Source organism: Ambystoma mexicanum, chromosome 8 (genome assembly GCF_040938575.1).
Source record: "Ambystoma mexicanum isolate Mex_15411 chromosome 8, UKY_AmexF1_1, whole genome shotgun sequence".
Classification (NCBI taxonomy): domain Eukaryota; kingdom Metazoa; phylum Chordata; class Amphibia; order Caudata; family Ambystomatidae; genus Ambystoma; species Ambystoma mexicanum.
Genome location: NC_090929.1, coordinates 1,256,771,665 through 1,256,789,447, shown reverse-complemented (window position 1 = coordinate 1,256,789,447; position 17,783 = coordinate 1,256,771,665). Strand labels below are relative to the sequence as shown.

General features: G+C 46.0%; 1 protein-coding gene across 2 annotated transcripts in view; it reads left to right on the top strand.

Annotated features, from left to right (window-relative positions):
- The window catches only part of MARCHF5 (membrane associated ring-CH-type finger 5), a 743,603-nt gene that overhangs the window by 549,136 nt on the left and 176,684 nt on the right, over window positions 1–17,783 (top strand). The window contains exon 5 of one of the 2 annotated variants that reach the window (XM_069611372.1): window positions 15,594–15,760. In XM_069611372.1, the coding sequence (XP_069467473.1) occupies window positions 15,594–15,760 (167 nt within the window). Of the gene's footprint in view, window positions 1–15,593; window positions 15,766–17,783 lie in introns of both variants that reach the window. The other variant, XM_069611373.1, reaches the window with a different exon arrangement.

The following is a 17,783-nucleotide window of genomic DNA, read 5'->3' as shown; positions in this document are numbered from 1 at the left end:
TGCCATCTCAAATCTCGCAAGGCTGATACCGGTCTGCCGGCACAATCTACACAGTACAAGATCACAGATACAAAAGAGGGGAAAAACAGAACTGAGGCCAACGGGCGCCGCGTGTGCTACTTATACACCCAATGACGTTGCCCTCGACGGAGGCCTTCGAGGGACCATCAACTCGACGACATCGACGCACAGCGCCCTCTGCCGAAAAAATTTCCAAAGAGCAGCAAAGCTGGATGGAATACATCTAAGATGAGGAATACATTGGACGAACATCCAATCGAAAGAACGTTACCAGTTGGTAAGTAACTTGTTCTTCTTAAGGATAAGTCGTTCATTCACTTTGTTTCGTCCCAACAAGGTTACTCTGCCTTCTCGTGAAGTGCTTGCACCGGGGCCCCCATAGTTATTAGGTCTATGTAACCTATTTGGGGGATCCTTTATGCCTGAGGCGATTCCAGGATGGGCAAGCACTGAAGGCATATTATGCACCTGGGATTTACCTTGCCCAACGCTCTTTTCAGACATTTCTTTTACCACCTCAGTGTAAATTGGTTGGGTAGCGGAGCTAGTTGCTCCCTCAAAAGGACCCCAAATGGATTCAGGCGCAGCTGTTTTCCCATAACCCCAGAGAGACAGCAGGGCCACTATTTTGCCTATGCTCCCAGTGTTTTCTGAGATGGCAGCTTTGTCAAGGCCACCTATCCTAACCGGTAAGGTTTGCCTCAACATGGGACAGTGGCTCAGTTTGGTTAGCCCCTCACTTTCTGGCTCAGCAAGGCTCGTGGATTTCCCTGACCCACATCCCCATCCCAAAGACAATAGCGTGTTTCCATTTATTCCCTCTAGCGGATGGGCGGGTTCGGTCCCCTTAACAGGTTCTCCCAGGTGTAGCGAAGCTCTCGCTGGCCAGCTACAACTTTTCCCCATATTAGGTTGGGTGCCAATAAAAGGACTTTCCAGATTTAGCATGTGAAGGCCTTACCTACCCACCCGGGGTATGCTTGTACCCCCCCTGGGTGTCTGCAATAGGTGTTTCAGTTTGTACTGATGTATCCAAAGGCAGAGATTTTAAGAGTGCCACCCCCTGCCCGTTGGATGTTTCCCCAACTGGTGTGTGTTTAGACCTAAACAGTGTAGTGTGGGCAGTTTTAGCAGCTTGTGCCCTCTGCCGTTTTACCACCATCTTCCACCTAATCGGGCTCCCTCCTTTTTTAGGCAGGATAGGCTTTACACACCTTGGAACTTCTCTGTTAACCCCATCCACCCTTATACTCTCATCGAGTCCTGGGGGTGGTCATCATTCACACGCATTTGAACATCAGTATCACATTCCATTTGATTACGAATCGCATTATCATGAAATGAGGTTTTCCTCCCCCTTTGGACCATCGTATTGGGTAAATCATGGGTCTTTCTACATGACAGCATTTTTTCAGGGTCTACTACGTCTGAGATCTCAATTATCTCCTGAAGAGCTCGCAACCAGAATAGGATTTATTTGCGGACATTCCACCACCTTCATCTCCATAATCAGGTCTGAATATAGTAATCTAGAGCTTAGCCCTTGGCCAATCTAGTTTACTATAGACCTCAGCCATTGGGTCTCAAGACAGAATGTAATGCCACTACTGTAGGGTGGGACAATTGTATCCTTAGATCCACTTTCTTTAAGAGTATGGTGCATTTTCAGAGGCTTTTGATTCGCCCTCTAGTCACCCAAAGTATAATCTCTAGGTTTTTTCTCAACCTCCAAATTAAGACCCTTTTCAGATTCCATTTCTTCCAATATGTTTGTTAGAGCAGTATGAGTATCATGCGCAGAGGCGTCACAAGTTTTCTGCATCACCCCTTCTGTGTACCCATCAGTCTTGTCGTTAACCATTGCTTTATTGGCACATTCTATGATGCTGATATCCGTAATATCCTTCTGCCCCCCAAAAAAGAGTAGTCATGGCAGAATGGTCCAGCATCCCATTGCCTCTAATAACTTGTGGCCATTTAAGCACAGTACTGGTTGATGCTGATTTGACTATGTAATGATCCATGATTCTTTGGCCTGATATTGGTTTTAGGGCTTTAGGACCCTTCAGTGTTTATAGGAAAATGTTTAGCAGGTAATATCAGGGACTCATTAGTTAAAACTGAATCATGGTTAGCATGTACCAAAGCTTTACACAGTGGTGCTCGGTTGAATTGATCATCCAGTTTGAGCATTAATTGGGGGACTTGATTAGTTTTGTCAGTTAGAGCCCCCTTCCCGACGCACACTAATTTTTAAAACACACTATTTACAGGGCAAAGTCTACATAGTGATGTTGAAACTGCCAGATTAGTATGATGACCACTTTCTACATTACTTTCTCCTCCTCTCATATATACGAGAAGTAGTGGTATCTCCTAATTGCGTGTCCGTAGCCATTTGGCTTCGTAATCCTGCACGCATGCTATGGGTTGCACCCCAAGTATTAAAGCAGGATGCAGCTATTTCCCAGATGAAAGGGAGAGGCACCCCACCTCACCCCGTAGTCTCTGGACAAAACGCCAATGAAACCTAATAGTTGATTGCCCGGACCCCGCCGCCAGATCAAAGGGTTCACCACCAAGGGCTACCCTACTGTCTCTGGGGCGTTTGGAGTAGGAATAGAGATGGGTAAGAGGAGTGGTATTTATGTTGTCCCCACCAATGTAGGTACCCTCCAGTTGGAGACCTCAATACGGGCTGTCGGTGCCAAAGTAGCACGCAAGGGTAGCACCTAGGCGCAGCAAGAAAATCAAAACCCAAAATATGGGTACCTTAGACGGGCCTTGTTGGTCAAATGGCACCGCGGGAACACGCCAACACAGTAACACACTTGCTCTGATTACTCTGTCACAAGGATCAAAAGGGGCAGTGCACCCTAGGGCTCACAGAGGTAGCTTCTAAAGAGTGCAGCTGAAGTAAACGGCAATGAGGCTCGTTTTAGAACTTTTCGTGTTAATAGATAACAATTAGGTTTCACCTCCACGGCTGAAGAAAATGTGCCAGCTCTTGCTGCAACCACGTGGGTCCAATCAGCTGGAGCACTACTCACTGAGCCCACGAGCGTGATCAGCCTTTGTTCAGGGACACAAATCCAGCCCACTCTGCTAAGCTAGCCATAAGTCCACAAAGGACAATAAGGACTTGCGCTGGGCTCCGCTTGGAGCAAATGTTTTTGAAGGTGTAGCTCCTCCTTTGAGCTCCTCCTGTCAGCCAGCAACACAGAAAGCAGACAGCAGCCAAAAAGCAGTCCCAGGACAGCAAGGACAAGCGCATGATTTTTCTATGCCACATTATTTGATTCAATCAATGTTTTCTTCATAGTGATCCGTGTGGCCCCTCTGCAGCTCTTCTTGGTCATGCTGCTACTTTACATGCTTACCAGATCTGAAGATGGCTGCCAGAGACGGGGCTTAAGGAGAGGACTGTCATTGGATGGGGGCAGTATAACCTAGAGGACAATGATTGGTTTAGAGGTGAAATACAGTTGTGAACGTGAAACTGTTTTTCTTTTTACCGAGCATTCCCAGCCTGATGACGGGGAATATTCATGAGCATGTGAATCCATGCCAGACCCATGCTGGAGAACAATAGTTACAGGTAAGTAACTTAAACCTTATTCACTGATCCTTTTATTGAAGTCTAAACATTCCAGTAGTGAAGTGGACACCCCAGGTTGAAAGGAAAAGTCTGTTAGGGCCTCAAATGTATACATCCATCTATAATATGGTGATGGTTCAGAAAGGTACCCAACGCAGGGGATTGATCAGACAATGAGACATGTTGCATTTTATCAAGAACTACCCCCCCCCCCCCCCCAATCAACATCATAGAGGGTAACAAGCCATTGATTCTTGCGAATGAATTGTGAACTGAGTAAAACATGTATTCATTCACAGAGCCTTGGAGATGGCGCCAACACATCATCCAAGTCCTATGACTCACAAACCCTACACAAGGCTCTAGCCACAGGCCCAAGAGTTCTGGGTTTGTTTGCTGATCTGTGTATCCCAAATCCGTAATCGCCCCCAGGATTGGAACAGTTTCTATAAATGGCTGATGTTTTTCCGATACTGTGTCCAAGCAGAAGAGTCAATATTGGGGTAATGCACATTAACAAAAACCACATGTCTACTAAACAGTACACCAACCACTATCGGAAACCATTCATCCAGGTTGGATACAGTCGGGTCACATTTAAATTGTAGGCTGTGGTGGAGCATTATGGCCACCTGCCTAGATTGTGAGGAGAACTATGTGATTGCCTCACTGACACGTGTGCAACTCAGGAGGGAAGTGAGTCTTAAAGCATTAAAGCAGCCCTACAGACAAGGGGTGTATCGCCCACTTTTATTCCCTAAAAATTGGCAAATACTCCCAAAAAATAAAAGTAGTGAGTACAAATACTCCCAACAAAAAATAGGAAAAAAGACATGTAGAATATTGCGCCCCTGTTTTCACCCTCACAGCTCCATAGATATTTTTGTACCAGTAGTGCACGTACCACCACAGGAAGAAACTATTTGAACTGCCTGATTGGAAAAAGTAAATATGCATCTTTTATTGTGCATGATTGGGTGCAAAGAAATAATTATAAAAACATTTGTTTTTCGGTTAAAACATATTTTTATTCTTATAAAATATTCTCAGTACGAATGGGGCTTACATTTTTATACCCTAAAAATAATTTTACTCCCAACTTTAAAAACAGGGAGTAACCGACTCCTTCTTATCTGGAGCACTGATTACAAGTTTAACCTTGTCCCTTTTCAGATGCACCATTACTTTCTAGCCTTAATGATCTTGTTCAAGCCCCTTACATTCCTGCTCGTAGCTGTTCTCCGCATGTGATTGACTTGTAATACCAGAATCCTTTGTCATATCCCTATCCTGAAAATCACTTGATGTAGATATCTCATTAATAAAAGCTTCCATTTCTTCTGAAAAACCTGTAGTCCATCCACCAGCATATGTGTATGATCTCTGACAAACATAAATACATATCGTAAACCCAATCCCTCTTCCTCCACCCTCACTGGCAAAACCCACAACTACTAGTGTAATGACCCATCACGATACAAATGGAGCACGGTATACATTAATATGGCAGTCTTGATTGAAAGAAATAAAAACGCAGCCTTGCAACTAGGGGGATAGCAACATCAAGCGATAGCCCGGTGTAGAGCGATTTAATATAACTCGAAGTTGAGCACGCTCCAACTCTGCCTCAAGCTTAGGTTCTAGGCTAAATTTGCCAAAATTATAGGGTTAAGTGAAGCAAACAATAGAAAGAGAAATCTCATTCAGGTTGGTGCTCTGGGGCTGTTGACGCAGCCAGACATGGAAAATTAACATCCAAATTATTTAATGCTGCTTCAGGATTGCCAAAAAAAAACCATACTTTTGTCCTTATATATAATTTTCCATTTGGAGGGGGAAAACCACTGGTATTTATCTCCATTATCTTAGTCGCTTCTTGACATCATGGAATGTTCTCTTCCCACTTACACAGTAGAACTAAAATCTGAGTAGATCTTGAAATAGTCTAACGCGCCGCCCACAGAATTAAGTCATGGGCCCCATAATTGAAAATTCGGGTGCATATACTGAAGTTATCCGGACCCCAAGAGAACGGAGCTCTCATTAAAAACTGGGAACATAGCACTCCGTGTCCCGATATACTCCTACGTCTCGCCCCCTTGCCTCCATACTTATGGGACATTCCATCCTATGGGACGGGACTGGAGCACTTTTGTAAAAAAGCATCAAATTTTTCAAAAATGTCCTTCCTCTCTTTACGCAGGGTACCGCACATTGCAGTAACCCCGCCCTCCTTAGCTCCGCCCAGCACATCGCCCATCAGTCCTTTTCTCCGTGCGGTCGGGACAGGATGCTCTTGCATCTTTGGGAGATTTTTTCCTTCCAGTGTCGTCCTCTCCTGCTCCGGTTTGGCGGTCACGTAGTAGTCTGTCTATGCCGGTTCATTTAGAATTTCCTTCTTGTTCTTCCTGCGAGCGACTCTTCGCTAGGGAGGATCCCCATCCTCTTTGTTTAGAGTGTTTGGGTCCGGATCATCGGTGGGACTCATGTTTTTATTGCGATTCCCTCTCGGTCCGGGTACTTCAACGTCGTCTGGAGCGGTGGGAGGTGTTTCAGAACGCTCCTCCTCCACATTTTCAGAGTTTCATCGACGATGAGAAGAAACGCCAGTAAGTTCTTTTGTTTTGAGGGCAACCCGACCGGGGGACTTCTTCCTGGTCCGGGAGTGGCTTCATAAGCTCGATTACCGGGGTTCCCCCTGAGGTGCCTTCCAGGCCTAAAAAAGGTACCAGAGTTTTCTCCGAGGGCTTCCGTAAGGGGCCTGCCAACACCAGATTACAATCCGAGGCACCTCCTGTGGGTGCTAATCGACGGCCCAGTTCTACTGAGGCGGTGGGTATCTGAGCTTACCTTTGAGGTCTCCTTGACTGGAGCTTCCCATACAGACACCGGTGCTTGCTCTGAGGCCTCTGTAGAGGCTTTCTGTACCGAACCAAGGTTTGAGACCCCTCGTGATGGAGCTGTTACCGGACTCTGTTCCTCGGTTCCTCTTTCTGAGACTAAGCTGACCGACAGAACTGAGAGACCTGGCAAGGTCTTGTCTGTGAAGTGGATTCCTCAATGTTCCCGTCTTTGCGGTGATACTGGTTCTGTTGAGGGGGCTCAGTGAGGTCGCTGACTGTAATTCCTCTGTCACCGGCTCTGCCGAGGGTCCTCTTCTAGAGGCTAATTCGGCTAATGGTATGTCTCAAACATCCTCGGCCGCACAGTACCGGCTCTGCTGAGGTTCCTTGTGTCAAGACTAAAGTCAAGACCCCTGACCTGTCTGTGGAGACCCCTGCCTCACTCACACATGTGACACAGTTCTCTTCAGGCGCTGACAAAATGGTGCCTGTTGCCGTGCGAACTACAGCGGCCATTTTGGGTTCCTCCCTTACGCCTACACCATTGGCGTCGGGTGCTGGGAGCGTTTTTTCAGGTGAACATTAATTTCCTTGTGCAAATCCTTTTCGTCCAGTTTATGACTGAACTGCTCGGATGCCATTACGGCACACGGTCTCGCTTCCTGCTAAATCTGCACCCTTGGTCTAGGTCAATCCGGCTGGAGAAGGCCCTTCTTGGCAGGCCTCTCCCTTAAAGCCTTGGAGCTACTCCTCTCATGAGGCCTCTGCCCGCCCCAATGCCTAAGCCTTCAGCGGAGGAAGCCTTTATCGGAACATTTCAGAGGTTCATGCACTCTGACCCCATGAAGGAGTATTTCAGAGGTCTTTTTACGGAAATCTGCCCTCCAGCGTTGTTCCGGCAGCTGTTTCACCTCTGCCGATTTGCCCACCTCCAGCCCTTGCCCCCTGCCACCCTTGTCTCCAATAGACAAGTCTTTGGCAGAGCCAGATGTGATGCAGGTCGATCCGGACACGTTGGATGACACGCCAGGGGATCAGGATAGTTATGACCAGCCCCGCTCTGTTAGAGCGTTCCATGACCGGGTGCTGGACATGTCTTCTGGATGTACCCGAGGCACCCGCTTCGCAAGAAGGGGTGCTTTCTGGAGCGTTCACCTTGTCTCCTCAGGAGCGTACCGGCTTGTTCCTCCACAGGGACATTATGCCGAGTTCCGCAAGGTCTGAGATAAACCACACTCTGGACTGCACATTAACAAAAAGATTGACGCTTGTTAAAGGCTTCACACTTCGGAAGAGGTAGCCTTAGCGTCTTGCCTGCTCCCTTCCTCCACAGTGGTGGCGGCGGCCACGCTACAATCCAGACCGGCTTCAGCGTCTTCTACAGCAGCGGCTCGCGTTCTGGCCAAGGAGGACAAGCTACTTGACTCCTTGGGGAGGAGGATCTTCGCTAATTCGACCCTGCAGTTGCGCCAGGCGAACGCAGTGCTCATTTTAGCAGCATCAATATGAAAATGTGGAAAGGTCTGTCAGAATTTGGGGAGTTCATTTCCGTGGACAAGCTGGATGATTTTAAAGTCAGATGCCAGGGTCCTGGCGCAGGATATGCTTGAGGCCGCAGTGCATCATGTTGGCGTGGATAACTCTGGTCAGGCTTGGCTTCATGCCACAAAGTTTTCCAAGGAGGTTCAGGATAAAGTTCTGGACCTGCCTTTTGACCGCAAAGAACTGCTCCATTCAACAACGGACGTAGAGCTAACTAAGATTAAGGACAGCACTCAGACAGCCAAGTCCATGTCTCTGCTGGTGAAGCCACCGTTCAAGACTGTGTCATCTCGACCTCGGTCCTCTGGTTTTGGAGGGTTTCTGGACCGAAAGACATGCCGAGTCGATCCTCCATCTGGTAACTTCCGTTGGAGACAGCAGCAGGCCGGTTTTTCTCTCGGTCCTCTGTCTCATCCTCAGGATCTGGCGGTCTCGCCGCCGAGAAACCCGCTAAATGATATTTTTCGGCGCTCGCACGAGACTCCGGTTGGAGGGCGCATTGTCTCACTGGGAGGCGTGGCAGACCATCACTGAGGATCGGTGGGTCTTGTCCATTGCCCGGGTGGGCTTCTTCTTGCCCCTTCTCTCTACCCCACCCATCAATCCTCCCTTCCAGCAGTCGGTGACGCCCTCCCTCAGAGCCGAAGTCCAGAAGCTTCTGGATCTCAAGGCGGTGGAACCCGTTCCGCTAGGGGAGCGAGGGGAGGGCTTCTACTCCCGTCTGTTTACGGTGCCCAAACTCAACCAGGCTGGCCTGCGCACGATCCTAGACCTTTCCCAGTTCAACCTTTCTCTTCCCCAAGAGAAATTCAAGATGATCACGCCCTGTCAGATAAAGTCCTCTTTACAGAAGGGTGATTGGCTCAGTATGGTGGACCTTCAGGATGCATATCCTCATTTGGAGTCAGCATCGGAAATACCTCCGGTTTTCCATGGGGGAGGAGCAGCTCCAGTTTCGTGTGCTGCCGTTTGATCTCCGCTCGGCACTGCGTGTCTTTACAAAGATGTTGGTCATCGCAGCTTTTCTTCGGCTACAGGGTATCCATGTGTATCCGTATTTGGACGCCTGGCAGCTGTGCAGTCCTTGTCCACTGAAAGCCTTGAGCAACCTTCAGCCTCTACTCCAGCTACTGTTCCACCTTTGGCTGTCAGGTGAACTGGCGGAAATCATCCATGAATTTATTTTCCTGGGTTTTCGTTGGAACACGATCAATTGCAGAGTGTACCTGACTGGAGACAGAATGGCAGATCTGTTGGCCACGTGTTAAGTGTTTCTGCAATCAGAGAGCATGTCGGCCTGGTGGTTCCAGAGGCTTCTGGGCCTCATGGCTTTGTCCGTACTGGCTCTCCCTCTTGCTCATCTCGAGATGAGGCGGCTGCAGATGGCTCTTCGGAGCTACTGGCTTCAAGCAGTGGATCCAAATTCCAAAATGATACTGGTTCCACCTTTCATGAGGACGGAACTCTTGTGGTGGTCGTCTCTCAGCAATCTGTCGGTGGGTGCTCCTTTCCAGGACCCTTGCCCACTTTTGACTGTTACAACGGATTGCTACCTTCTGGGTTGGGTGCGATGTTGGATCATCTCCAGGTTTTAGATCTTTGGTCGCCACAGGACAGACAGCTTCATATAAATTATCTGGAGCTCCTGGCGATATTCCTGGCGCTGAAAGCGTTCAAACCAGGCATTGTCAACAAGGTGGTCCGTGTCTGCACGGACAATGCAGTGTCCATGTTCTACATCAACAAGCAGGCGGGTACCAAGTCTCCTCTTGTGGATCTTGCCATTCAGATTTGGGAATGTGCCATTCAGCATGATATCTGGCTGGTAGCATTTCACATCCCGGGCCAGCTGAATGACACTGCAGATGCTCTCAGCCGACAAACGGTGGTCAGCTGCGAATGGGAACTGAACATGTAGATCCTCCTGGGTATTTTTCACTCTTGGGGCACTCCAGAAGTGGACCTCTTTGCAACGTCGACAAACGGGAAGCTTCCCCTGTATGCCTCCAGGAACGGGCCCGGAGCCTCCTCTCTGGGAGATGCTCTCGAAATTCCATGGCACAACATGAGGGCCTATGCTTTTCCACCCCTTCCTCTGATCCATCGGGTGCTTTGCAAGCTAAGGAACACTGTGAATTGCTGCCTCTTGTTCATAGCCCCTGGGTGGCCGACCAGGTTTCGTTTTTCCGAGCTTCAGCATCTATCGGTGTGTCCGCCGCTCAAGCTTCTGCTGGTTCCAGATCTGCTTCACAGAGCAATCGGCAGTTGTGGCACCCTTCCCCACAATCGTTCTGCTTGGCGGCCTGATGCCTGAGGTCAGATCTCTAGAGCGTTTCAATTTGTCCGCAGATAACATGCGCATTATTCAGGCGGTCAGGAAACCTTCGACAGGATCTCAGTACAAGAGTAAATAGTTATGGTTCCGCTACTGGTATTTAGCTAGGCAGCTGGACCCCAGGGAGGCTACTATTGACATAGTCCTGTCTTTTGTCTCACATCTGGCAGAATCGGGCATTCATGTATTGGCTTACAGGACTTATTTGTCGGCTGTCGCCGCTTACTTGTCCACTGACCAGTGCTCCTTTTCACTGACAAATCCGGTCATTAAAAGACACTTTGCGGGCATATTACATCTTTACCCTCCTGTTCGCAACTTGCATCCAAGTTGGGATCTGAATGTGGTCCTTGTCATAAGCCTTTTGAGCCCATGCCGACTGTCGATTTTAAGTACCTTTCGTGGAAAGTGTCCTTTTTGATTGCTGTGACTTCGGCAAGGCGTGTAGGTGAGCTTCAGGCCTCATCAGTAGAACATCCATTTCTTACTGTTCAGAAGTATAAGGTGGTCCTGCGGAGGAATCCCTCCTTTCTTCCGAAGGTGGTCTCAGATTTTCATCTGAATCAGTCAATTTCATTGCCTGTCTTTCCAGACCCGGCCTCAGAGGCTGAAAGGGTTCTGCACTGCCTGGACGTTAGAAGAGCCCTTCAGCTCTATCTGGACAGAACATCGGAGCTTAGGAACTCTTTGCAGCTTTTTGTGACCTTCGGTAATCCGCAGGGAAAGGAGGCCTCGAAAGCAACCATCTCCCGATGGATTGCTGCCTGTATTTCTGAGGCATATACCATTCAGGGACTTCGGGCCCCAAAGGGAATTCATGCTCATCTTGTGCGGGGCAAGGCGGCTGCCATTGCCTTCCAAAAATATGTTCCCTGGGAGACCATAGCAAAAGCGGCTACGTAGGCCTCACCATCAGCTTTTTGTAAACATTACCGTCTGGACCTGAGCTCCAGGGCTGATGCTCAGTTCGGTCAAGCGGTCCTTAGGAACCTGTTTCAATAAGTTTTCCATCCACCCGTAATTCCTGTGAGGAGTGCTTGGGAATCTCCCATAAGTATGGAGGAAAAGGGACGGGACATAGGAGTATAATAAAGTTACTCACCGTAGTGACTACCTTACGCCTAGTCCATAGTCCCCTTTCCTCCATGCGCCCGCCGTCCCCTCTAATAAGTTTCCTCTGTTATTGCTTAAAGGTCTCAGACCTGGCGATAGAAAAGGACTGATGGGTGATGCGCTGGGCGGAACTAAGGAAGGCGGGGTTACGGCCACGTGCAGTACCCTGCGTAAAAAGAGAGGAAGGACACATTTTTGAAAAATGTGATGCTTTTTTATAAAAGTGCTCCGGTCCCGTCCCACAGGACGGAATGTCCCCTAAGTATGGAGGAAAGGGGACTATGGACTAGGAGTAAGGTAGTCACTACAGTGATTAACTTTATTATTACTGGCCGGTGTTTCTCCAGAAATGGCTGCATAGAGCCCTCTATGGCACATTCAGGATGCCAACATTTGTAATGTTTCGGCGAGATGTCTTTTCCAAGTCTTTATTTTCCACCGTCACATGAGCCGGATCATTTTTAATTTTGACTTTTGACCAGCTCAACTTCTACCTTGTCAATATTGATAATTTGTTTTTCTGCATACGATAATCTGCAACAGATCTGAGCAACTTTGTGTTTTGTCTTTCACCTCATTAGTTGGAGAATCCAACTTCAGCTCTAGTGAGTGGAGTGTACTTTTCATTTCTAGTATAAGGGCGCCCAGATCCACAAATATTGTTTTGATCAACTTGTACCGCAATGTTGGCAGAAACATGTCTTGCTTGGGCCCACTGTCCTTTGAGTTGTTCTGTACGGTTTGGCCTGTCTTGATGTTTGCTTTCGGCTCTGAGGCTTGCTCTGGGACCCTGGGGAGGATCAAATGAAAATATGTACTGCCCGGGGCTGAGGTAGACAACAAGTGGGAGATCTGCTCAAACAAATATGGACAACTCTGGTGAACTTCTACTTTGAGCCACATGCACCGGAAATCAAAGATCAGCATGTATTGCCACCTGTGATGAATCCTGCGGATCACTCCCTAAAGCCCTGCCTAAAGTCTCCTCCCAGATGCGCAGGGAAAGGCAGACACTTACTGATCCTGACCTAACAGGTGGTGTTCTGCAGGAGGATCATTTGGTAGGAGACACAGCCCAGGGCGGTGAGGGGATTCTTTGGGATGAGACACAGTATTTGTCTTTAAAATGGAAGAACTGTTTACAGGTGCCAAGGCATGTAATGGCTTATTGTCGTTATGATGTAGCAGAATCACTTATTAATCCTTTTGATGTGGGTAAAGCTGGTGTGTGAACAAAGGCAGGCAACTGTAGCCAAGCAGAATCACTCGCGTATGAGTGAAAGTATAAAACCGACAGTGAACTTCTTCAATCACACTTGCGTAAGAGTAAAACACTCTAAATCACTTTAATTGAATACTAAAATTGCAGAAAACAGATGAGACTGATTGGTTAACCTTTACTTTTAAGCACACACAAACCGTCAATTGTGAAGCAGTTGGAAATAATGTAGCACTGAAGTTAAGTGCCTGAACGTTGGTAATTGTGAGTCATAGGGAACACGCATTGTTTAAACCAAGAAGTGTACAAGTATTGCCAAATCCTAGAGTGTTGTAAAAAAAAACATTGTTTAAAGCCAAAGAGACTAACCGGGCATACTATTAAACTGCTCTGGTGAAGCAAAGGGACGAATGCAAGGTTGTGAAAAGGGGAAGGTTGCTGATTGTGACTGTTTCCTAAAAGTTGGTGTAACTCACATTGCCAAAGCCAAAAGGAGAAAAGGTAGAATTACATCCTTAGCGGCATTATGGTTGTTTGGGTTACAGAAAGACAAGAAGGTTAAAGAGGGCTGCCCTTCTGGAATGAAAATGTTCAGAAGAAGAGTGCCTTGCTTACCTGGAAGTGTTCAGAGGCATTAAAGTGAATCTTGCCGTTTCTAAAATGTTGTTCAAAGTCACAAAGGTGCAGGCTGCTGAATCTGTTGTAAATATTGATTTTGCAGAAAGACTAGGGACAAAGAGGCTGCCCTTCTGAACGGTGAGTGTTAGAGGAAGAGTGCCTTGCCTATATGAAGGTGGTGAGCACTAATATGAATATTGCCTTCTCATGAAAATTGCTAAAAGTCAGAGTTGCAAACTATTGAAGCTGTAGTAAAACCTTTGGTTTTCAGTAGATTTAAAACTTCACATGCACAGTTTGAGTGTGGAACACTATGGGGCAAGCAAGTAAACCCGCATGGTGAATCCTTGCAGAAAGGAACCTGATATGCGAGTTATCCAGGTGGAAGCAGAGATGCTGTGAAGTCATCCTGACAAAGATATAAACTGTGATGTATGATGCTAGAAAGAGAGAATTGAGAAGAGCGAACAAGAAGCCGTGTTTCTTTAACCTTGTGAGAAGTTGTATATCTTTTAACCTAACATCGGGCTGTATTTCTTCTGGCAAAGCATCTTGACAAAGAACATCTTTGATGCCATTTGATGAAGTCGAAAACATTATTCAAGGAAGAAGAGAAACGTTTCTGTTGGTTGAACATTGTTTAACAGAACTTTATTTTGACAAAGTGAAGGAACCAAGAACGGAGTTGGAAATTTGTTGCATACCTGGATTTCCATTTCTTTTTGTTGAACGTTTGAACTTAATCTAACTTGAAACCTGGGGAAGGGGAGTTAACGCAGGTTACAAAAAGAGACTGTAAATATATTAGAAATACAATTGTTGATGCTGTTGTGAATTGCCATATATTTGCTTGTGTATTTTATGTTTGTGTGAGGGCCAATATCCTTTGTGAGTGTTTCCTTTAGTTTTGATAGGCATGTAAATCCTTGTGCTGGTAGGGATAGTGAGGCATGTATTGAAACGTATAATTTAATAAAATGGCATATTTTGAGAAATCGCCCAAAAGTTGTCTGCCTCAAATTTCTGACCCCTCACATACCCCAGTTGAAATGTATGTCCTGAGCACAAACATGTGCACAGTTGAAAGCTTTCAGTACAGAGGACTTCATATTAGAACACAGCTGAGCATAAGCCCATGTAGGATGAAAGATTAAACTTCTAACATTTCGCCAACTGCGATACTCGCAATGTGATTTACGGCCTCTGTTGCACACGTGGCCACTACTACATCGGCCAGTAAACGTAAAGTCAAAGAACGTTGGACGAATAGAAGTTCAATATCTGCACAGGCAATGTCGAATCTCCAGTGTTGCAGACATTTCACTGAATACAGACTCAATATAGACAGACCCAATATAGCACAACTTAGTTGTGGTGTTTTGGAAGTTACGCCAACATCACTTAGGGTAGGTGATATGACTAAGAAATGGTTACAGCGGGAGAAGTTCTGGATAGATCAGTTAGATTCCCTTTATCCGCTGTGCATGAATGAAGATTTCCACTTTGGTGCCTTTCTATGATTAAAACTGACCAACAATGTAGCTCCAAGAGATCTCATACAGGATGGAATGAGTGTACTACATGTAAGAAGCGCTCTTATGTTTAATGCACCGCTGCTATCCTGGAGTTAACTGATCTCACAGCGCCTTCTCCCACATGGTCTGTGGAGCAACAGGTGGCCCCACAGTTGGAGGCTTCCACCGGCACACTGAGTTCACCAACCTTGCCCTGGCACTGTGTAAGCCGGGTTACACTGTTGCAGAAAAGTTTCAGGCTCGATTGAAGGATGGTAGTAATGGATATCAGTGCTCCACACGTGGAGAAACTGTGCTATGCTTCAATCTTACTAGCTAGATCACCCATAACCAAAAGTATTCGAAATAAAGAATGCTTACTGAGCCCGAAGGTTAAAAATACCTTTTATTAGCATTGATGTTTTGAGGTTTGTGTACCTAGCTAATTGTTTTTTGTGTTTTTTTGAATATGCATTTTGTTTAAATATTTTTTTTTCATACCAGGATTAGAGGACAGGCCCGTGTTGGGGCAAAAAGGAGGATCACAATGCCGAAAGATGGTAGATTATATAGGAGGGTCTAGAACATAAAATGCCAATTCACTTTCTTTCTGAAAATCAATAAAGCTTTCATGTAGACTGCATTGCTCTTCGTTGGCTTGGATCCAGTGGGAACATGTGGTGTTTGCTGTGGAATTGAGACCGATGTTTTTCTAAGACATTCATTTTTTCAAAGTTACCATTTTTGTCTGTTACCTGTTCAATAGTAATGTTTTTGGCTATTTATGTAGGCATTGGTGTTCCTGTACCCCGCATACCAGCTGAAGCCAATCCTCTAGCAGATCATGTCTCTGCCACTCGCATTTTGTGTGGTGCGTTAGTCTTTCCCACCATTGCCACAATAGTTGGTAAATTGATGTTCAGCAGTGTTAACTCGAATCTTCAAAGGACAATCCTGGTAAGGTAACTTTAATTATTTTTTAACCTTTCATTTTCAGTTTTAAATATGTTGATTAAATGCTTGTCATTAATTGATCCCTATTGTGTTTTGCACGTCAATTTTCTCTTTTCCACCTAAAACGTCAAATTTTTCAGGAACTGAATATCTATTTCAGATCCTTTGGACATACATGTGAATGAGAAAGCTGTTCTAACTATATGAATGTGGCATTACATTTAAACATAGCAACTTTGGCATTCAAAATATCAATTTTAGCGGAAAGTTCCAACTTTGATTTCTCTTTTCACATACTGATAAAACAGCACAGCATAGAGTTGTGAAAACATTATGAATCAGAGCTTTCACTGCTGGTAACATGCACAGATTTTGACTGAACGTGGTATCCCACTTTGTGGGAAATGATTCATGCTGGTTATTCCTTCCATTACAGGCTTCCAATGAATGGAGGACTGGTATGATGTCAGTCTCCTTATCAGTTTTATTGGCTGGGTTTACAGCATATGTCTTCAGCTGCATCATAACTGTGACCGATGAGGCAGACTTTCACCTCCCAACTTTGAAATATGAAGGCGTGTATTGCAATACTGCCCTCAGTAAGTTGATTGCTGCCAGCTGTAATGAAAGGTCAAAACTCCGTCCAGCAGCAAACCCCATTTTTCCTGGTTAACACTGGCAGTAGGTACTGCCGTGGGGTATTCCATCCGGCAGAATTCTGTTACTGCTGGCACTTTGTCACATCCAGGCTTTGTCTATATTAGCTGGCAACGTAAGTGCAGCTTTCTGCTGGTCTTAAAGTTTAATATCCATAAAAAGCAGTGGTTGTATGAAGAATGTGTTGTGCTTGAACAGTACACACCTCTGATAATGTAGGAGTGATTTGGGTGTTTGGGATCACATGCCAGCCCCATAAATGTAATTTATCTGATGTCTGCATTTTTACCACAGTGGCAATTACACCTGGAATACTTCCAGTTTTGGCATTTAAGTGAATTGAAGGCCAGGTTGATGGCCATTTCTCAAAATCACAATGCTTCGCTCAGCATAGTGGTTTTAGATCCCATGTCTTGTGTGCTCTGTTATGAATAGCGGCCCCCTCGGCGGCCCGGCTATTCGTCACCCTTAATCCCTTTTTTCATCCGTGAAAGGATGTTCATTTCCCTGGCGCCTGGATACCAGGACTACTGCCCCAAGATGCATTTTACAGAGAAGCATTGTTGCTACTCCCGGTCAGGGTTCCCAGAATTGAGTGTACAAGTGTTATTAAAGGAGCTCCCATGGAGGTCCCACTTGCTTGACAATAGTTCTGAGTCCCACATTGTTAGTTTAGTGTTTGTCCATCATACCTGTACCATCTGTGTACCATCTTTTTTTGCATCTTGATGCTGCCTGGAATTCCCTTTGTTCTGGTTACTTGAATCTTCTGGCTTTACAACCTTGTCTTATCGACCATGTCTTGTTTTGCTTGACCATGATGACCTGGATATCCGTGATTTTGCTGCCTGGTATTACCTCCTTGTTAACAGCCTTTTGGATGCCTCAGACCTTGTATGCTGTTATTCCCAGACTCCTTCCTCTAACCCTGCTAGGACCCTCTCTTTGACACTATGGATTTCTGTGGGAACTTTAGATGAGCCAAATAACGTTAGAAGCCAAAGAAGGGTTGTTTTGCAAACACACTGTGCACACAAACAATGTGAAAATCAATTGATTTTTAATTTAATCAAAGGAGGATGCAGCCTGACACGTGTTTCGAGCGACTGGCTCTTCTAATGAGGCTGCATATTGATTGTACAATCGGGTGGAAAAGAACAAATAAAATAGAAATGGTACATGTACCAGAGCCAAACACAAAACAAAGCAGTTGAGTGGTCAGACCCGACCATAACAAAAGATTATAATAAATAAATGATGAAAGTCATACGTTGACAACAAAAGTGCAATTAAATACATTTTGTCAAAAGAAGCAAGTATTAGGAACAGGCGTTATGCAACCCATATGGTGTAAATTGATCCAATTCGG